We start from the raw sequence: 23,235 nt of genomic DNA on the forward strand, positions 1-23,235 counted from the left end.
GTCTTCCGAATTGCATCAATTTGAAATAATGGTTCACCAAGTTACTAAAACAACCAAATAAGTTATAAAAAAATATGCATAATGTGTTGTTACTTACATTATCCAATAATTGAAAATCTTATCTTTGGAGTTCATATTCATTACTTCTAAAACCTTGTTCAATACAACTTCAGCAATTTTATCATTGCTTGTTTTCATCAATGTCTTAACAACATTTTTGAAAAGTTCACTTTGCACATTATCATTGAAAACCTGGAACCAATACATACATATTATTAACTGTCACATAATCTAATTACATATACATACCAAATCTAATATGTATTGAAGTAGGATTTCATTGTTATTAATTATAACCAAGTTTAATGGTGTAATTAATTGCAAATCGTATGTGACTAATAAATGCGGAAACACATCATATATGCGTTGAACCATGTCAGGATTGTTGCTTTCAACAGCAAAATGCAAACAGTTACGGCCATTTTGAGCATTAAATAGTATTTTATTACTTTCAGTAATATTATTTACTTTAAACCCAGTTGCGCCCTTAATTAATAGTAGTTGGATGATATTATCACGTTTATGTTGGATTGCCAGTGATAGTGGAGTATCTTTGTGAATGTTGAGACAATTTAAATTACACCCAATCTTAATCAGATATTGCACAACTTTTTCTGCACCATGTATACATGCAATATGCAGATGTGTATTCAAATTATTGTCCAATTGGAAATCAAGTAAATTGTAGTCAAATAATTCAATTATTTGTTTCAAGGCTTTTTCATCATTCAGGCATATTACATAATGAGCAATGAGTTCCCATGCTTTTTTATGCTTTGGCTCTATGGTATCTGTCCTAATGCGCAATTCATTCACGAATTTGTTAAGGTTGGTCATTGATATACTTGGAAGTTTTTCTTGCTCATATAATGCCATAATTTTCTCCAGAATGTACTTTGTGATATTAGTATTACCAGCCATATTGGCAATTTGAAAAATTGAATTGCCATATTTATTGATATCGTTTATAAAGTTTGGATTTTTCTTCAAAATAAAATCAAACAGATATACATTGTCCTTTTTGTTTTGTGCAGTCATTTCAAGTACATTGTGTCCGTTCTTGTCTCGCCAGTCTACCCATTTATCTTGAATATTATCTAACAGTGTTATAACTTGTTCTAAATCACCATCGATAATACATTCAAAAAGATTTTCCATTGCCTTGATTTTGTTTAGTTGAATTTTATCTATTTCTTTCAGCTGATCCCCTTTCAGCACTTTTGTTATTTTCTCTATTACAAGTTTAGATGGTTCCTTAAGTTCATTTGTGAGCAGTTTTGCAGTGTCTCTGACCGCCATTTCTTCATTCAAACCCAATAACTCTACAATGGGATCTCCATGAGCCAGATGATTTCTTAGTTTTCGACCAGTTAAAGTGGGATACATCTCTTGAAACCATTCTAGGTTATGGTTTAGTCTGTTTTGTTTATTTAAGTTATTTAATATAATCATAAGCATTAATTCCATGTCCATATAGCAATCGGTAACTGTTTGGGATTCACACAGTGACTTTAACAAATCTGTGTATTCAGTCATACTTGAATCAGGAATTACGTTTTTTAATCTATTAATATCTACTTCTTCTTCGCATAGTTCTGGAGGTCTCTGGCTCAAAATTTCATCAATGAGATTTTTATGTGTTACTTTATAGAAATTTGGCAAATCTCCAATTTTATTTGAATCTTTTATAAATTGTTTGATGCCCTCATATTTCTTGTATATGAAATTTAATTTAATACCGATGAAAGTGTTTGCTATCTTGTTTATATAATTTTCAATGAATATTTTATCAATTATTTTATCGGGAATACTTCTTAAATGAGATATTCTGTCTCTAAGTTTCTTAAGCATTTCAACGTGTTCATGTACAATATACTTTTTAATATATTGTATTAAATCTGCAGAAGCATTTGGTGTTTTATCACTTTCCTTTAGACATTCACCAATTACTTGTAATATTCGTAATATCATTAAGTCATTCCCTTTCGGGTATGATTCAACATAATGACAAATTCTGTACAATATGTGTACATCCCTAATTTCGTGATATATCTTTTTAAAGTACTTAATTTTGTTTGTATGTTCTTCATCTAACATAATTTTTGATAGTTTTGTTTGATTCTTTACTATTTCCAGAAACTGTCGAAATAAGTCAATAATGTTAATCAGTTCTTTTTGTGAAATAATTCCAATTTGATATAAATGAATCTCATCTCTTGAAGTGAAATACTTAATGTATTGCTGAAGATAAAATATGAACTGACGCCATGGTAATTCAGAAAGTACCCCTTCGAACAAAAATTGCATCGTATTCGTAAAGAATATAACTTGTTTTATGTGATAAAATAATTGTTCATTGTTCGGATTTTCCCATTTCGAAATAATGTCCATTTGTTTTATTAAATACTCCAATTTCTCCATTTCTTCTTGGGTAAGTTCTTCCTTTTTGGGTAAGTCTGGTTCATTTTCGGGTAAGTTTTTGTTTGGCGGGACAAGTTCGTCCTTTGAATAAAAACGATTTTTCAGTATAGTTGTGTTAATGAATTTGGCAACGTCATCTGGGAGTTTAAAGTGTTGATCATTTAAGTATTTTGCACCCATTGCAAGTAACTCATCGTTAAAATCTTTGTTTAATGGACCAATAATATTCTTTATTTGGTCTATTCTGTCTTCACGAATTGCATCAATTAAAACACAAATTTTTTGCCATTTTTCATCGGTTAGTTCGGGATTGTAGGGCATTAATTGGATTTTGACTGCATATATTGCCTCCATTGCTTTTGAACTCTCATGCTAAAAAGTAAAAAGTTTACCCATTGAATTGCTAATATTTTTTAATGATATTTACTTAAAAATAATGTTGGTAAATTAAGTTATATTAAATCAAAGATATCGATCCATATGTTGGTTTAAAAAAATATATTTTATAATAAATTAGTGTTAAAGCTGTTAATATCTCTATCACTATCTGCTTGTCACAAAAAATATTATTATTAGCGAATTTCCATCTTAACATTTTAATGAATCTAATTTTGTTATGGCTGTAATATTTAATTTTATAGGAAATTAAATTTAAAGAGAAATTTACTATAACTGAGTACCGTCACTTTTCATTTATACATATTGCCTAATTATACAAGACTATTAAGTAAATTTTCACACTTACTCCAGTTAAGAGCAGAAATATGTGATAACTTAGGCACAAATATTATACATTAATCACGCGCACTATGCACTCGTTGTTTTTATAATGACACCATTGGAAATACGTTCTAATGGACGTATTAATACCCCACTGAGGTTTTCATTATCAGAACATCCGGCCACGGCGGGGTCGCGATTTCCGACCATATTTGGTATCAAAATCGGGTGGTAAATGTACAGATATAACTTTTTGATTGGGATTTCCATGTGAGTAATACAAGGATATGGATTATTTTAGCATCAGGATGAAATGGTGAGCAGAGGAGTTTAGCCACGTGATGCTTATCAAAATATGCATTTGTTCCTACTTTCACTCTATTTTACCTTTCAAGTTTTGTCTAGATTTAAATTATAAAGTTGACAGCCAGTGTATGCATTCATCAAGTTTTGTAAGAGTTTGGCGCGCATTAAAGTTTTGCCACTCCCGCAATTGTACGCAATTTTAACCATTCTTGTTGCAAAAGCCTAACCTAAATAATTTCACAAACAAATATTTAAAAAAATGTTTTTTTTAATCTATAATTTTAATTTTTAAGCATTGGCTTAACAAAAAACCATCCTCACTATTCTATCAAATAAAATCAAGACACGGAACTAAGTACAAAAATGTGCTAGTCTAAGCTTTAAAATGTGCAATCTAGCAATGTAAAAATATTATTAAATAATGTATTAAAAGAAAGATTTTATGAAAATATTGCGGAACAGCTAAACACAAATATAGCAAACTCCATGTGAATTCAAAAAGAACCTAGTAACAATGTAGTTACAACAGCACTCATTTTCAGGATTCTAATCTAAAAAAGATTAAAAAAAGACACAAAATAAGTCATTACAAGTCAGTAATTAGTAATTGGATCTACTAAAATTGTAAACATTTAGTGATTATGTTGTTTACTGGAGTACTTGCTGACATATATTGGTACTTTGATTTATTTTCCACAATATTTTATAAGTTTAAATTTTGAATTTTTTTACAACTTAGTTTAATAGATAATTTTAGAAAATTTTACAAATATTGTTTTATATGAAGCAAGTAATCAATATTTTAAATATTGAAACGATTTGGTTTTTCTCTAATGTGCAATTGCTACAATTCGGATTTTATCGCCTCGTCGACATTTTCAAGAGACTGTAAAATTTAAAAATAAAATTAAAGTCACATTAGCATTTAATTCGAGCACAATACGTACATCTTGAGAACTAGTGTAAAAGTACTCTGCAAATATCTTTGCACAAAGAACCATTGCGTAGTCGTCAGGTTTATTAACTTAAATTACGTTCAGCAAAGATTTACGAAGTAATGATTTGTCAATGTGAGGCTGTTTGTTATCATCTATCAGCAGGTTAATGAGTTTGCTGTAAAAAGATCAGATTACTAAAGTGGATTTTTTAATGGTTACTACAATACGTACAATGCTATTGTATTTTGGAAACACTCTCCTTGTTTCTTATTGCATGCACAATATACGAGTATTTTGATATTAATTCATACTTAAAATCTGAGATGTTTTCCAAATTTGCAGAATCAAATTGATTATTCAAGCATTCCAAAATAAACAATCTATTCTTATTTTTACCCTGGAATATAAAAAAGAATATTGCATACGTTATGGTCTAGAATACACTTACTTCTTCCAAAAGATAATTAAAGGTATCCGATATATGATTATTCTCCCATTGTGAATTATTGATGAAAATATTTACAAATAAACATATGCATTGTTCAATTATTTGTTTCTCCGTAAAGTTCCTAATTCCATTTTTGACCAAATTAAGGCATATCTTAACTTTATCTGTACCATATTCATTTATAGTTTTGAAATAATGGTTCACCAAGTTACTAAAATAACCAAATAAGTTATAAAAGTATATGCATAATGTGTTGTTACTAACATTATCCAATAATTCAAAAACTTATCATCCGGGTACATATTTACTACATCTAAAATCTTGTTCATTACAACTTCAGCAATTTTATCATTGCTTGTTTTCATCAATGTCTTAACAACATTTTTGAAAAGTTCACTTTGCACAATATCTTTGCCACTATATTCTTTGAAAACCTGGAATCAATATATCAATATCATTAACTGTCACATAATCTAATTTCATATACATACCAAATCTAATATACATAATATACATTTATGTAGAGATTCATTATTTTTGCTTATAACAAAGTTTAAAGGTGTAATTAATTGCAAATCGTATGTGACTAATAAATGCGGATATTCATCATATATGCGTTGAATCATGACAGAATTGTTGCTTTCAACAGCAAAATGCAAACAGTTACGGCCATCCTCTAAACGACTTGGAGCTATCATGCTTTCATTTAAGTCTTCTACTTTTCCACTTTTTATGATATCCCACAATTGTTCATGTTCGTCATAATTTGGGGCGTTAAATAGTATTTTAATACTTTCAGTAATATTATTTACATTAAACACAATTGCGCCCTTATTTAATAGTAGTCGGATGATATTATCACGTTTATGATGGATTGCCAACGAGAGTGGAGTATCTTTGTGAATGTTGCGACAATTTAAGTTATACCCAATTTTAATCAAATATTGCACAACTTTTTCTGCTCCATGTATACATGCGATATGCAGATATGTATTCAAATTGTTGTCTAATGGACAATCAAGTAAACTGTAGTAAAATAATTTAGTCACTGATTTCATGGTGTCTTCATTATTCAGGCATATTACATACTGAGCAATAGCATTCCATGCATTTTGTTGTTTTGGTTTAATTGTACGGGTCGTTTTAATCAATTCGGTCAAGAGCTTGTTAACATCGGTGATTGACTCCGATATTCTTGGAAGTTTTTCTTGCTCATATAATGCCATAATATTTTTCTCCAGAATGTACTTTGTGATATTAGTATTGCCAGCCATACTGGCAATTTGTAAAATTGAATTGCCATATTTATTGATATCATTCATAAAGTTTGAATTTTGATTTAAAACAAATTCAAATAGTTTTACATTGTCTTTTTTGTTTTGTGCAGTTATTTCAAGTACGTTGTGTTCGTTCTTGTCACACCAGTCTACCCATTTATCTTGAATATTATCTAACAGTGTTTTAACTCGTTCTAAATTACCTTCGATAATATATTCGAAAAGATTTTCCATTTGCTCAATTTTGTTGCGTTGATTTATATTAATTTCTTCCATCTGATCCAATTTCAACGCTTTTGTTATCTTCTGTATTACAAACTTAGAAGAGTTGGCAATTTCAGCAGTTAGCAGTTTTGCAGTGTCTCTGACTGCCACTTCTTCATCGATACGCAATAACTCAACAATGGGATCTCCATGAGCCAGATGATTTCTAAGTTGTTGACCAGTCAAAGTGGGATACATCTCTTTAAACCATTCTAGATTATTGTTTAGTCTCTTTTGTTTCTTATTTAAGTTATTTAATATAATCATAAGTATCAATTCCATTTCCATATAACCATTAGTCTTATTTTGCAATTTACGGAGTTGCATTAAATCATCTTTGTATTCTGGTATATTTTCTCCCTCACTGGTGATAACTGATTGCAATAAATGAATATTAATATTGTGCTGAATTTTGCTTCTCTTTTGTTTAGAAGGTTCCCGACTCAAAATATCATCAATTAGATTTTTATGTGTTACTTTATAAAAGTTAGGCAAATCTCCAATTTCAGTTGGTCCTTTTATAAATTTTTTGATGCGACCATTGCATTCCTTGTATATATAATTTATTTTAATCTGAATAAAACATTTTGAAATATCATTCAAAGTCTTGTCAAATATTGTTTGTATCCTCTCAGTACAATTGGGTATACTTGTTAAATGAGATATATTATCACTAAGCCTGATGATACCTGCAATTTCTTCTTCAAAAAAATATTCTTTAATATGCTCTAGCAAGCAATCTGAAACATTCGGTGTTTTATCGGAATTCTTCAGACATTTGCCAATTACTTGTACTATTCGTAATATGGTTAGGCCATTCTTTTTCTCGTTTGATTCAACATAATGACAAATTCTGTACAACACGTATACATCCCTTATTTCATGATATATCTTTTTAAATTCCTCTATTATAGTCTTATCTTCACTTGTTAACTTAATTTTTGATGAATCTTTTTTATTCTTTACGCATAATAGCATTGTTCGAAACAAATTAATAATTTTCGTCAGTTCTTTTTGTGATATAAGTTCAATTTGATATAAGTGAATCTCATCTTTTGAAGTGAAATACTTAATGTATTGCTGAAGATAAAATTTGAGCTGAATCCATGGCAATTCTGGGAGCACACTTCGGTGCCAAAATTCAACATAATCTGCATGGAATATAACTTGTTTTATGTGATACATCAAAACTTGATTGTTTGAACCCGGCCATTCCAAAATAATGTTCATTTGTTGGATTAAATACTCCAATCTTCCCTCTTTTTCGCTTTCGAGTAAGTTTGATTTTGGCGGTATAGGTATAGTGTAATTTGTATAAAAACGATATGTAAGTAAAGTGGTGTTAATGAATTTGGCAACTTCCTTAGGGATTTTAAAATGTTGATCATTTAAGTATGTTGCAGCCATTGCAAGTAACTCATCTTTAGAATCTGTTTTAAATGAATCCATAATTTGTAATATGTTGTCTTTTTGATCTTCTTGGATAGCACTAATTAATTTCCTAATTGCATGCACCTCTTCATTTCTTAATTTGGAATTGTATGGCAAAATGGATTTTAACCGAATAAGTTAACCAGTCACATTTTATCTTGTTATCAGTTTCTTCTGATTTCTAAAATACGTAAGACAGTATATAACGTGTTAATTATTCTAGTATTGATTTTTAAGGTCTACTCACCATTGGCTTAGAGCTAGTTAACTGAAATTCCTTAGATGCAGATGGTACGATTTTCAAAAATGTTTGTGGAAAAGGATCATTAACTGATGAATTTGATTCACTTTTCTTCAAATAATACATCAACTTACTAAAATTTAACAAAGCATTAATATATGTTGCTTTAAACCAAATAAATTAATTCATACGAGATTTTCAATTTGTTCCGTTTTACGTATTTGAATTTTATCTATTTCTTTCAGCTGATTCACTCCCAGCACTTTTGTTATTTTCTCTATTACAAATTCAGATGGATTGTCAAGTTCATCTGTAAGCAGTTTTGCAGTGTCTCTGACTGCCATTTCTTCATCGATACGCAATAACTCAACAAATGGATCCCCATGAGCAAGATGATGTCTAAGTTTTTCACCAGTTAAAGTTGGACACTTCTCTTGAAACCATTTTCTATTTGTGTTGAGTCTCTTCTGTTTTTCATTTAAGTTGTTTAATGTAATCATAAGTATGAATTCCATTTCCATATAATTATTTGTCGCATTTAGGGATTTTTGTAGTTGCTCTAAACAGTTTTGATATTCTGTTATATTTTCTTGTTTATCTTGGTCTTTGTTAATTTCAGATGTTAATAGCTTAATAATGTTAGAATATTCAATTTTACTTTTTTCTCTATCAGGATTCCGGCTCAAAATATTCATAATGACATTTTCATTTGTTACTTTATAGAAATTTGGCAATTCCCCAATGTCACGTGAATTATTTATAAACTTTTTGATGCGATCATTATATTTCTTACATATATAATTTGATCTAATATGGATAAAAGTTTTTGAAATATCATTCAAAGGCTCTTCAAATAATGTTGGTATTGTCTCAACACAATTGGGAATTCTTGTTAAATGAGATATTATATCTCTAAGGTGAATGATACCTGCAACATCTTCATCAAAAAAATATTCCTTAATATAATTTACCAAAGAATCTGAAACATTTGGTGTGATATCAGTTCGCTTTAGAGATTCACCAATTACTTGTATTATTCGTAATATGATTAAGCCCTTGTTTTTATGGTTAGATTTGTCAATATAATGACAAATTCTGTACAATTCGTAAACATCCCTTATTTCATGATATATCTTTTTAAAGTCCTCTATTATAGTCTTATCTTCACTTGTTAACTTAATTTTTGATGAATCTTTTTTATTCTTTACGCATAATAGCATTGTTCGAAACAAATTAATAATTTTCGTCAGTTCTTTTGGTGATATAAGTCCAATTTGATATAAGTGAATTTCATTTCTTGAAGTGAAATACTTAATGTATTGCTGAAGATAAAATATGAGCTGAAGCCATGGCAATTTAGAAAGTAACTTTTTGTAACCATATCGAACTGAATCTGCATGGAATATAACTTGTTTTATGTGATACATCAAAACTTGATTGTTTGAACCCGGCCATTCCAAAATAATGTTCATTTTTTGGATTAAATACTCCAATCTTCCCGCTTTTTCGCTTTCGGGTAAGTTTTGTTTTGGCTGTATAGATGTGTCATTTGTATAAAAACGATATCTAAGTAAAGTGGCGTTAATATATTTGGCAACGTCCTCAGGGATTTCAAAGTGCTGATCATTTAAGTATTTTACACTCATTGAAAGCAACTCATCTTTAGAATCTTGTTTAAATGAATCAATAATTTCCAATATTTCGTTTTCTTTGTCTTCTTGGATGGCATGAATTAATTCACTAATTGCATGCACTTCTTCATTTGTTATTGTATGGCATAAATTGGGTTTTAACCGCATATGTTAACCAGTCATATTCCAAAAATTCGAAGTGTCTTATAACTAAATTTTTGAAATATATTTCCCATTCGTCTTCTAGATTAAAGTAGTTCATCTCAGATTTTATCTTGTTATCAGTTTCTTCTAATTTCTAAAATACATAAAATAGTATATAATCAGTTAATTATTTTAGCATTCATATTTAAGTTATACTCACTGTTGACTCATAACAAATTAAGTAAAATCCGATCAAATAACAACATATGTGTACTGTGCTGCCATTTTCAAACACTGACAGTACTTTTTTCAACGATGTTCGAAGGCATAAATCATAAACTCCTAAATCTGTTCCACTTTTATGCAAATGATATATCAACTTACTAAAATCAGCAAAGCATTAATATTTATTATTTTAAATCGAACAAGTTAATTTATACATGGCATAACGTTGAATATGAGGATCATCCGTAAATGTCTCAATTGCATATTTAGCATGGTGTGCTATTATCTTACTCCAATGTCCATATTCAATTTTATTTTGTAATGCAATATTGAGTTTTTCTAAAATAATCGATGAATGGTCATATTTGGCACACTAAAATCAATCATATTTGAATTAAACGCAATATTATTGTTTTATATATACTTACTAAGATGGTTTCTAATTGATCTGCGATATTATATTTCGGTTGCGCTCTCCACTTATGGTCGAATATCTCTACAACAAAATCTATGCACTCTGTGACAATGTGCGATTCATCAGAAAAATGGAATAGTGTATTAATCGCTTTTTGTTTCCAAATGTTAAGTAAGTGCTCGTTTGACTCGTAGTATCCTAACATGCTTTGAGCCAATTTACTAGAAAAAAATGGATTAGACATGTTCACTCATTTTTATGTAGACATTAATACATTGCCCAATATTGAACCGATTTTTCCTCGGGGTTCATCTTCATTGCATATATTGTATTTGATAATACATTTTCAGCCACGCCTTTGTTGTCTCTAAAAATATTTGACTCACGCAAATTAATAATTTCATTGGCCAAGGTCTTAAACATTTGTAATTGATTTGAAGAATTATTGATAGCCTAAAAGAAAAGAATTTTCAAACTGTCCTCAAAAATTAATATCACATACGAGTATAGCTCGTTACCTGTTCGATTAAAACGTTAAATTCTTTCACACGATTTTCATTGACGGCAACATCTAAAGGTGTTTTGTCTTCATTATTCTTTTTAAATAATAATACTGGCAGGCATTGATACACTTGCTTAACTATTTCGGAGTTCCTACTTTGAACAGCAAAATGCAAGCTATTCATGACGTCTATTTCTTTATGTTCTTTTACTTTGAATACTTGTCCACTTTTAATAATCTCTCTTAATTCATTATATTTTTCAGTATTGGAATATGTATGTATTTCTTGATGGTTGATATTAGGATAATTGATTGCATATCCAATGTTGATAAGATAGTTCAACACTTCTTTAGCATGATAAAAGGAAGCTATACGATACATTCGAAAATTCATTGTCCCAGTACCCGATACTGTGTAATCTAGGTCTTTGAGTGACAAATAATAAATTGAATCCAATAATAGTTTTAGATTCTCTATATTATCACAACTTATTTGATAATAACAAACGTTCCAAAAGCTGTGAATTTTCTCAGTTTTCATTAATTTCTTGCATAATTCCAATATATCATTATTATCATTTTGTTGCAAGTATGTTCTGTCGTTCTCGAGCAATGCACAAATATGCAACTCGACAATGCGCTTTGCAATTTTGAAATTGTTTGAAGCTTGAAATAGTAAGCTACTATCTGTCTTTATTTGTTTCATATAGCTTGAACTTTCTTCAAGAACAAATTGAAATAGCTCTAAATTATCTTTCTTGTTTGCTGCAGCATAATGCAAGGCATTCCTTTTCCTTAAATCCTGCCAGTTAACCCACTCGGAACTAATATTTTGTAAGTAGTCTTTAAATTTTTCCAAATCACCTTCAATAATAATTTGAAACAATTTCTTCTCTTTTTCCAAGTGTGTTATTTGTTGATAATCGATTTTCCGCATCACTTCAATTGCGGGTCTTTTTGTAACCTTCTCGATCTTTTTATTGTTCTTATCGTTCATTTTCAATTCCTTAATCAGCATTATTGCTGTGTGTCTGGCTGCCATCTTTATATCCACATCCATTAATTCCACAATTGGATCTCCATGTGCAAGATGGTTTCTGAGTTGTTGGCCAGTTAATGTCGGATATTTCTCCATGAACCATTCCCGATTTGCATTCAATCTGCCTTGTTCTTGATTTAAATTATTCAATATGATCATAAGTAGCATTTCAATTTCTCCTTGCTCTTTATTATGATTGAGGGCATCTTCTAATTGTTTTAAGCAGTCATAATATGACAATTTTGGAGCATCATTAATTTCTTGGTTTATTGTCTTAATTAGATCTTTTTGAGAATCATATATATAATTATCAGAATCAGAGTCATAATCAGAATCGAATTCATTGAATATTGAATCTGAAATCTTTCGAAGTGTTGATTCCATTGTGTGGGTCAATTTGGCAACTTGTTTTATGTCATATTGATTACATTGTGGTATTCCTGTTAAGTGAGATATAGTGTCTCTGAGCATAATCAAGTTTTCGTAATCTGTTCCCAAATGCGACTTAAAATATTTTTTTAGGCGTAATGAAATATTTGGAGTTTGGCTTGTACTTTTTAAGCAATCACCAAATACTTGCAATATTCTTAAATTGTTTAAAAAACTAGTCCGTATTGTGCTGAACTTCTTCATTTTATCAATAGTGTAAATATCTCTAATGGAATCGTAAGTGTCTTCAAAATCCTGCAACATGTCTTGTATTTTCTTATCTTGCCACTTCTCTTTATCATGCATATTCTCTAGGCCAATTTTCCACAACTTAATATAATTAATCAATTTATCATTTGACATTAATGATGCCAGAGTGTTGCGATTGCCTGTTGCGTAGAAATATTTAATATATTGTACGCAATAAAATATTAGTTTGATCCATGGCAGTTTTTTAGTTTCAGAGCGAAATAAGTATCTTACTTCATTAGCCATTAATACTACTTGTTTGATATGATATAATAATATTTTATCCGTTGGACCTTTCCAGATCAAAATTGCGTCCATATGTTTCATCATGTACCTATTCCAATATGTTTGTTTTCTTGGCTTTACTTAGTTGCAGTTGCTTTCCAACACCAGGAGAATAAAACCGCAATGGAAGCAAAGAAATGCCAACAAACTCACTGATGTTATAAGAAATTGGAATATTTTGTTCCAATAAATATTTCCAACTTATCGAGAGACATTCATCTTTCAATTCGTCCGACCATGGTTCTAATATTTCTAAAATCATCTCCTTGTCTGCATCAAGAATAGCTCCAATTAACTTACACACTCCATCCACTTGTAAATCGTTTAAAGTACAATAATCTCTAACGGCTTTGGGTAGTGCCATTTTGTCAGTACTAAAATTGTCATAATATATTAATTAATAATACGTATACAAACAATAAACGCTTACCTCATTTTCGCAAAGCTTGTGAGGTTGTTTAATGTTTGAGTAGAAGAAATATTTAATTTCCTACGTTTGCATTTAATGTCACGCAATCGTTGTCGCTTTTTAATTCATTACAAAGTCACACCTGACTGAAACATAGGTACACAAATATAAGTACAGCAGAAACCTTTGATAAGATTATTTGTAGATAACGATACTGAGAATTAGAGTGGGAGATCATCTTTGGAAAAATCATTTCAATTTATTGCGTCGCATTTATCAATCCGTCGGACTTGAAGTTTCAAGTGGCATACATAGGATGTTCGCGCCGTGATTGAAGTGGACGAGGTAGGCTTTATTTTAAAGTGTTAGTTATCAGGCAAAATGTGAGTTGAGTTGTAGACGCACCAACTGCGTCGTGGTATGTTTTAGCAAAATCTAGTAATTAATTTAAATCTGGTTTGAATTGAATATGTAACTAGAAGTAACTAAATAATGACTTGTTAATTGACTCTTACCTCTGTTAGCCCTTATCAAGGGTTTTTAGGTATAAAATAATTGAATGTAGTTAACTCTTTTTATATTCTATTGAAAAGTCAATTTATATGTGAAGCTTTTGCTTACAAGGTATTTGTATAAATATGTTATGCGCTAGATCTTGTTTCAAGCATGTGCGAAAAAGCGCAAATAAACGTAAACTTGTAATAAAATAATATTAAAAACCATATTATAACATCCTGTATTATATTTAATTGACAGAAACAACGCAAATAATAAACAAGAAATTACAGTTACCATTTAAGTTAGATATAGATATATTTATATACCATAATATTATATCAGCTTTAATATATAACTTAAATAAAACTAAGTTAAATAAATAACTTAACTATTATTAATTATTTTTTCCGTATTTTATCGTAACCATAGAATATAGTTGTTTTAATCACACCATCAGTCTTCATCGTGTTTTGATGTACATTTTCCGAACAACATAATTTCTGGTAACTTTGGTAAATAATAAAGAATTCTACTTCATCTTCTAAAAGTACTTTATTCATGGCCATGATCGCCCGTGCTTTTTGTGTCTCAAAACTGTGGCAAAACTGGCGGTTTCAAGGTTGTAAAGCTTTAAAGTAGAAAAAGAAAACTATATAGAAGAGGAAATGATAATGATGATTAACTAATTTTAGTACCTTTCTATTAGAGTCCGACCGAAACTGGATTTTAGCCGAAACCGAAACCGAAACCGAAATTTCGGCCGTGCAATCAGTTTCGGCCGAAACCGAAACCGAAACTAATTTACATAAACATATTTTTCTACTTTTACCTACACATCGCTAGTTTTTCCACGTTTTTTAGATACATAAACCATTTCGGGAGTAAAATCCTTGTTTAGTCACTTGATACTTAATATAGTATTAATATGAGCGAACTAAGATGGCAAGTAACGACCGCCATTAGCCGCGAAGTTAACCGAGCGACGCACGATAATTCACGAAAAGTGAGTTTCGGTGGCCGAAAGTTTCGGCCAATAACTTTGTTCTGCCTCGCTTTTTACGTGCAATTTCTTGTTCTTCTTCAGTCCTTTCATTCGCAATCCTTTGAATCCTAGTTGCATTACGGTTTTGTTGATAAGATTTGATCGTTTTTTGGTCCCTGTGGAAGCTACGAAGCATCGCACAAAGAAGAGACGGAGAAAACTCGTTTAGTATCTTCCAAAAAGTTTCTCACTTCAAAATTTATTTAAAAGTATCCTACACTTACTATGTCCTATTCAAACAAACACATCAACCGGGCAACTTCAACCAACACGTACACCCACACGCACATCTATGCTTAGGGGAAGCTACGAATCGCACAAAGAGGAGACGCTATTAGTGTGCTCTTTTACTCCCGTAGGCTAAACCATATAAGCGCATATGTTTGTTTCCTTTTAGATTTGTATAAAAACGGTACGTAAGTAAAGTGGTGTTAATGAATTTTGGCAACTTCCTTAGGGATTTTAAAATGTTGATCATTTAAGTATGCTGGCAGCCATTGCAAGTAAATCATCTCTTTAGAATCTGTTTTAAAATGAATCCATAATTTGTAATATGTTGTCTTTTGATCTTCTTGATAGCACTAACACTTCCTAAATTGCATGCACCTCTTCATTTTTAATTTGGAATTGTATAAGTATGTAAACTGGATGTTAACCGCATAAGTTAACCAGTCAGCTACTTATCTTGTTATCAAAGTTTGGATTTCTAAAATACGTAAGACAGTATATAACGTGTTAATTATTCTAGTATTGATTTTTAAGGTCTACTCACCATTGGCTTAGAGCTAGTTAACTGAAATTCCTTAGATGCAGATGGTACGATTTTCAAAAATGTTTGGGGAAAAGGATCATTAACTGATGAATTTGATTCACTTTTCTTCAAATAATACATCAACTTACTAAAATTTAACAAAGCATTAATATATGTTGCTTTAAACCAAATAAATTAATTCATACGATGCATATGGTTGAATAAGAGGATCATCCCTAAATGTATCAATTGCATATTTGGCATGGTGTGTTATTCTCTTAATCCAATGTTCATATTCGATTTTATTTTTTAATGCAATATTGAGTTTCTCTAGAATGACTGATGGATGAGAATATCTGGCACACTAAAACCAATCATATTTAAATTTAACATAATATTATTATTCTATACAAGCTTACTCGCTTTAAGATAGATTCTAATTCGTATTCGATGTTATATTTCGGTTCTGCACTCAACTTATGGTCGAATATCTCTACAACATAACCTATACACTGTTTGACAATGGGCGATTCATCAGGAAAATGGAATAGTGTATTAATTGCTATTTGTTCCCAGATGTTAATCAAGTGCTCATTTGAATTGTAGTATCCTAACATGCTTTTAGCCAATTTACTAGAAAAAATGGATTAGACATATTCACTAATTTCTGGTGAGACATTAATACATTGCCCAATATTGAACCGTCTTTTCATCGGGATTCATATCCATTGCATTTATTGTATTTGATAATACATTTTCAACTACGACATTGTTGTTCCGAAAAATATTTGATTCATGCAAATTAATAATTATAGCTGCCAACATCTTAAACAATTGTGGGAGTTTCCATGTATTATTGACTGCCTAGAAGAAAACAAATTTCAAAGTACAAAAAAAATTCAGTAAAACAAATGACTAGTTACCAGTTCCATTAAAATATTAAATTCCTGAACACGATTCTCCTCGATGGCGACATCTAAAGGTGACTTGCATTTATTATTCACTGTAAATAACAAAACTGGGAAGCATTGATACACTTGTTTAACCATTTCTGGATTCCCACTTTTGATAGCAAAATGCAAGCTGTTCATGACGTTAAAGTCATCATCATGACATTGCTCTAACATATCTGGTGATTTTTTTCTATATTCTTTTACTTTGAATACTTGTCCACTTTTAATAATCTCTCTTAATTCATTATATTTTTCAGTATCGCAATATTTAACTATTTCTTCATTGGTGATATTAGGATAATCTTTATGATATAAAATTGTATACCCAATGTTGATAAGATACTTCATCACTTTTTTAGCATTAAAAGTGTAAGCTATTTGAAACCATGAAGTCGTCATTTCAGAACTTACGCGTAATTCCCTCTCATAAATTTCATCTAACATAAGTTTAAGATTGTTTAAATAATCGCAACTTATTTGATAATAACAAACGTTCCAAAAGCTGTTAATTTTCTCAGTTTTGATTAATTTTTTGCATAATTCCAATATATCATTATTATCATTTGGTTGCAAGTATGTTCTGTCGTTCTCGAGCAATGCACAAATATGCAACTCGGCAATGCGTTTTGCTATTTTAAAATTATTTTGTCTTAAAGCTTGAAATAGTAAGCTACTATCTGTCTTAATTTGTTTCATATAATTTGAACTTTTTTCAAAAATAAATTGAAATAACTCTAAATTATCGTTCTTGTTTGCTGCAGCATATTGTAATGCATTTTTCTTTCTTAAATGATGCCAGTTAATCCATTCGGAACTAATATTTTTTAAGTAGTCTTTAAATTTTTCCAAGTCACCTTCCATAATAATAAGAAACAATTTCTCCTGTTCTTCCAAGTGTGTTATTTGTTGATAATCAAATTCCTGCATCACTTCAATTGCGGGTCTTCTTGTAACCTTCTCGATCTTTTCCTTGTTTTCATCGTTCATTTTCAATTCCTCAATCAGCATTGTTGCTGTGTGTCTGGCTGCCATCTTTATATCCACATCCATTAATTCTACAATTGGATCTCCATGTGCAAGATGGTTTCTGAGTTGTCGGCCAGTTAGTGTTGGATATTTCTCCATGAACCATTTCCGATTTGCATTCAATCTGCCTTGTTCTTGATTTAAATTATTCAATATGATCATAAGTAGCATTTCAATTTCTCCTTGTTCTTTATTATGATTGAGGGCATCTTCTAATTGTTTTAAGCAATCATTATATGACAATTTTGGAGCATCTATAATTTCTTGGTTTATTGTCTTAATTAGGTCTTCTTGAGAATCATATATATTATTATCAGAATCAGAATCATAACCAGAATCGAATTCATTGAATATTGAATCTGAATTCTTTCGAAGTGTTGATTCCATTGTGCGCGTCAATTTGGCAACTTGTTTTATGACATATTGATTACATTGTGGTATTCCTGTTAAGTTAGATATAGTGCCTCTGAGTTTAATCAAGTTTTTGTAATCTGTTCCCAAATGCGACTTAAAATGTTCTTTTAAGCGTAATGAAATATTTGAGTTCTGGTCTGTACTTTTTAAACATTCACCAATTACTTGCAACATTCTTAAATTACTCAAAAAACTTCTTTGCACTGAGCAGTACCTTTTCATTCTTTTCACAACGTATTTATCTCTTATGTAATCATAAGTGTATTCAAAATCCTGCAACATGTATTGTATATCCTGATCTTGCATAATCTTTTTAGAATTCATATTCTCTAAGCCGATTTTCCACAACTGAATATAATTAATCAATTTATCATTGGACATAAATTCTGTTAATGATTTCCGATAATTTGTTGTGTTAAAATATTTAATATATTGTACGCAACAAAATATTAGTTTGAACCAAGGCAGCTGTTCAGTTTCAGAGCGAAACAAGTATTTTACTTCATTAGCCATTAATACTACTTGTTTGATATGATATAATAATATTTTATCCGTTGGACCTTTCCAGATCAAAATTGCGTCCATATGTTTCATCATGTATTTCAATATGTTTGTTTTATTGGCTTTACTTGGTTGCAGTTGCTTTTCAACACCAGGAAAATAAAACCGCAATTTAAGCAAAGAAATGCTAACAAACTCACTAATGTTGTAAGAAATTGGAATATTTTGGTCCAATAAATATTTGCAACTTATAGACAGATATTTATCTTTCAATTCGTCCGACCATGGTTCTAATATTTCTAAAATCCTCTCCTTGTTTTCATGACGAATAGCCCCAATTAACTTCGAAATCACATCCGCATGTTCATCAGTTAAGTTATGCTTGAGTGGTAGATATTTATCTCTAATGGCAACAGCTAATTTATCTTTATTGGAACTAAAATTGTGAACAAGTTTGTTTTAAATTAATATACTCTATAATAATTTTAACTCACTCCATGTTAAGGCTGATATATTTAGACACAAGTGCGACAGATTTGCCACCACTGAATTTGATATCTACCTAAAATATCTGGAACAATTATGACAAGTATTATTGGAGACAAGAAAAACATCACGTAAATAATAGAGTCCGACCGAAACTGGTTCTTAGCCGAAACCAAAACCGAAATTTCAGCCCTGCCCTCAGTTTCGGTTGAAACCGAAACCGAAACTGTAACTTACATAAACATATTTTTCTACTTCTACCTACAAAGCGCCAGTTTTTCCACGTTTTTTAGATACAAAATCAATTTCGTGAGTAAAGTCCCCGTTTAGTCACTTGATACTTAATATAATATTAATTTAAGTTTCTATGTGCAAACTGAGATGGCAAGTAACGACTGCCATTGGCATTGGCAATTCATTCTCTAGTAAATAATAATATTAAGGAATCAATTAAGTCGGCAGAGATGCAAAAAAAAACCAAAGCTATTGTTTTACTAAATAAAGGCCCCGTTTAGCCACTTGATACGTCCTTAAAATTAAAATTAAATAAATCAAAGTATCAGCATTTTGTGCGTCAAAACCGTGGAAACATGGCACGTTTCATCTCGTGACTAAATCCCGTGACTAAAAGACTTTAATTAAATGATAACAGTTGCAATAGGGAAGTGTCTCTTAAATTGTTAATTTCAAGTCACTACAATTACTAATCAAATCACTTCCCAACAAAACATCTCCTGATAAAGGCCAAATCAATAACGAAATGAATAAAAAATATCCAAACAACTTTATTCTTCAACTAGTAAAAATCTATAATGCATACTACCAACTACGTGTAAATTAATCCCCAAAAGAATTTAAACACTCTGTAATGATCCCAATAGCAAAACCAAACAAAAACCTTAATTTCTATACTCGGTAAAAACTTACCAAAAAAAATATTAATGTGGAACGAACAAAGCACACCCAATTACTTAAAGTTATATCTGACTTTCAATTTGGCTTCCGAAAACAAACAAAGGAAAAACAACAACAATATTGTTTATGAAAAGGCGTTGCAATAAATTACATTTTAAAACACATGGACTATTATTTCGACAGGTATTGCAACGCATGCAGTTAGTATAAAATATGGAATATACATGGGGGTAATTACCCCCAGGTTAGAAACATAGAAACCACTGAGGTAGGTATAAAACCGTAAATCAACTCGGAAGACTCTTGTAATTAGAAAGTGAATGTTGTGTGCAATTAAATAGTAATTATTAAAATGTGTGCTCCTAGAAATTTGTATTTCTATGATTAAGTATATTTTTGTTTTTTTGTGGTATTATACATAAATTCGATCAAAATGAAAACTAACAAAAAGTTTAAATTCTACTTTTCTCACCCCTGTATTGTGTACGCCGGAACACCGTGCAGCACCGTGTTGGTACATGGGGAGCGCTCGTTGGCACTGTGGTGCTGGTTGTAGGCAGCGGAGTTGTTAGCACGGCTTGCAGTTTGGCACAAGTTTGGCAGAGTGACTCTAAGCAGCGCTGCTGGAATACTAAGTTATTTTTAAATCTGTTGGGATATACAAATCCATATAAGTGTGTGCAAATACGTTCTGAAAAGTTTACTATATTTTGTAATCAAATAAGCTGTATCTAGCTATGCTAGCTAGTTTATATATGCCAAATAGTCACAGCTAACAAATCTTTCAATTGAATCAAATATATGTAACTATTATTATGATTATAATTATTTTTTTACTCACTTTTGGATAATCAAAATGTATAAATTAGCTTAGGCACAATTGTTTTAAATTTTCAACGCGCACGATGCACTGGGCGTTTCTGTAGTGTGTTTAATATATGACCAATGTTTAAATAAATAGTTAAAGCAGTATTCCAGCAGTATGACGCATTTCTATCCCACTAACATCCGGACACGACATTGATACGATTGCGATTACTAACCATATAATAACGGTAGCGGTTTTAGCATATCCGTGGATTATTTCAAGCATTCACACTTACAGAAGCTCCAGCTGCAGTATGTAGAGAATTTTTATGCGTAGTATTTAAATATACGGACGATTTGGCGTAAGTAAACGTACTTGGAACTGAAGCAGAACCATACTGAAAATAAACGCTGCTGAAAATGTTTAATTTCAACTTTCCATCAATAAACTCTTCCTAAAATGTAAACGAAAAACATGTCAAAATGAAATAACAACATGAAGTTCTACAGAAAGCTGGAATTTTTTACGAACGTGCAACAATGAAAAATTTTGTATGTTTGAGTTTTAACAATATCGGTTCTCGAGTTTTTCAATTGAGATTATTCGTGGACTCCTGGTTTCTGAACTTTCTGCAAGTGACGAGCGCTCTCATTACATAGTATAGACTTGAAAATCTAACAACTCATTGAAACTTTTAAATGCTTGAAAATAATGCATAAATGTAAATGTCGTGTCGCGATTGAATAACGGTTGGTGTCAAACTTGTTTCTGCAAATCATTTTGTTGTTTTCTAAAATAGTGAATTGTCTCTCAGCTGCAAAATTTTTCTTACGAAAAAAAACCAGCAGGGTTTCGCGTTGATTCACCCGTGGTGCCAAATGGCATCCTTCGATCGTATTTATATCTAAGACCAGCGGACGCGACAGGCTTCGTCCTGTCAGATTTGGAATGTGGCAGTTTCTTGTTCCTACCTATTTTTTACTCGGCGCAAATAATAACAAATATCAGTTTTGATGTTTTTCCACCACGGGAACAGGCCACATACAATTGACCATGTGTAAAACATGGGTTTTCTAAATTGATATCTATATTTATATGGATGAGGTATGCAGTGAACAAAACTGTTGTTGTTGTTGATTTTACGATTTATTTACCGCATAACTTGCACAAAAGCTTAAAAGCGAATGAATTACGCAAATGAAGGTCTTTGGAACATTCCTGCTAATGTTGCAAGAATGATGCAGCTGCAGTCTGGAGTGAACTTAGAGAACCAAGCATATAATTGCAGCTGTTCCCTGGCAGGTGTTTTGCCAAATGCATATGATAACACTTCGACGTGTTATCGATACGTTTGTCGGATTTGGTCCGAACAACTCGATAGACAACGTTTTGTGCAATTTGTTTCTGTTGAAAAAAGAAAACTCAGCTTTTCCCCATTTTCCCGGCAATTATTCGAATCTTTCTCGTCGTTAAAACTACCCTTTGACTTTAACGAACATTTAAAAAAAAGAATTGGTCAAATTGGTCCAGGCGATGCTGAGAAAAGTGGTTACCAACACTTTTTGCGATTCATTTTTATATCATAGATTCTTAATTTCCCTAAACCAATGTAACAACGTCTGCTTGCATCTAGGAAAACTGTTGCACCAAAATGTCGTAAATCCCTACTAATAATATAAATGCGAATGTCCTGATGTTTGTTACACTTTGACGCAAAAACTGCTTAACAGATCATCATGAAAATTTGTACACATATTCTTAGTGGTCCCCGAAAGGTTATAGGCTACTTTTTATTTAATAAAAAAAATTATTTTTTAAATAAAATATAGAAATTGTTTAGTCAATAATACCTCTGCATCTGGTTATTTGACTACTTTAACGCCATCTAGCATTCCAGCAATGAAGCTCAAACCTAAGTACTATAGTACCATCACACTGTATTATCACACTGTATTACCGACAGCTACGTCAACATCAAATCCAATTGACTACACTATGGAGACACTTTCAGCCATTTTAAACTTCCCGCCATTCTACTTCATTGTTACTTCTTCTGTGACTACAGACGCGTACGGAAGCTACTTCAGTGATTTCTAATATTTATTTGATGGATTCAACGCGAGCGAAGCCGCGGGATAAAGCTAGTAAGTTTATAAAACCTTAGGATTAAGGAAAAAATAAATGAGCAAAGCCAGTCTCCAATATGTACATTGCTACATATTTAAACATTTCTTACATTAATATGATGTACTTAGAATTCTGAGTAATATTTCTGTAGAAAATATGCGATGAGAACATTTATGGTTATATGAGTAACCTTTGTTTGTTCAGGTAGAATAAACTAAGTTTTCAAGTTTTAAATAACTTGGTTTACGTTATCTGGCGAATAAACTAATGAGAGTCTCGC

The 23,235-nt window shown here is 31.0% G+C and overlaps 2 protein-coding genes across 3 annotated transcripts; both read right to left on the reverse strand.

The window, feature by feature from the left end:
• Positions 1 to 4,178: 4,178 nt before the first annotated feature.
• LOC135802808 (uncharacterized) lies at positions 4,179 to 21,380 on the reverse strand. Of its 2 annotated transcripts, XM_065316435.1 has the most exons (14): positions 20,862 to 21,369; positions 20,493 to 20,668; positions 19,114 to 19,190; positions 16,649 to 19,055; positions 16,411 to 16,589; positions 16,145 to 16,358; positions 15,932 to 16,089; positions 8,113 to 8,239; positions 5,385 to 8,046; positions 5,158 to 5,327; positions 4,894 to 5,104; positions 4,677 to 4,842; positions 4,455 to 4,620; positions 4,179 to 4,393 (listed from the first exon to the last, which is right to left on the reverse strand). In XM_065316435.1, exons 3-9 carry the CDS (start codon positions 19,116 to 19,118, stop codon positions 7,954 to 7,956), a joined length of 3,183 nt encoding a protein of 1,060 aa, XP_065172507.1. In that variant the 5' UTR covers positions 19,119 to 19,190; positions 20,493 to 20,668; positions 20,862 to 21,369; the 3' UTR covers positions 4,179 to 4,393; positions 4,455 to 4,620; positions 4,677 to 4,842; positions 4,894 to 5,104; positions 5,158 to 5,327; positions 5,385 to 7,953. The 2 variants fall into 2 exon arrangements, with proteins under 2 accessions (XP_065172507.1, XP_065172508.1); XM_065316436.1 differs by lacking the exons at positions 4,179 to 4,393; positions 4,455 to 4,620; positions 4,677 to 4,842; ... (2 more) ...; positions 5,385 to 8,046; positions 8,113 to 8,239 and adding an exon at positions 15,721 to 15,873 and having other exon boundaries at positions 20,862 to 21,380.
• Positions 9,045 to 13,593, reverse strand: LOC135802818 (uncharacterized). The gene is made up of 7 exons (XM_065316445.1): positions 13,456 to 13,593; positions 11,040 to 13,399; positions 10,796 to 10,974; positions 10,535 to 10,742; positions 10,322 to 10,479; positions 10,102 to 10,264; positions 9,045 to 10,035 (listed from the first exon to the last, which is right to left on the reverse strand). Exons 2-7 carry the CDS (start codon positions 13,068 to 13,070, stop codon positions 9,865 to 9,867), a joined length of 2,910 nt encoding a protein of 969 aa, XP_065172517.1. The 5' UTR covers positions 13,071 to 13,399; positions 13,456 to 13,593; the 3' UTR covers positions 9,045 to 9,864.
• Positions 21,381 to 23,235: the final 1,855 nt, after the last annotated feature.

This window comes from Atheta coriaria, unplaced genomic scaffold (genome assembly GCF_025399875.1).
Source record: "Atheta coriaria isolate IRGN ID8LTWV9N9 unplaced genomic scaffold, Caltech_Dcor_3.1 hic_scaffold_56_pilon, whole genome shotgun sequence".
Classification (NCBI taxonomy): Eukaryota; Metazoa; Arthropoda; class Insecta; order Coleoptera; family Staphylinidae; genus Dalotia; species Dalotia coriaria.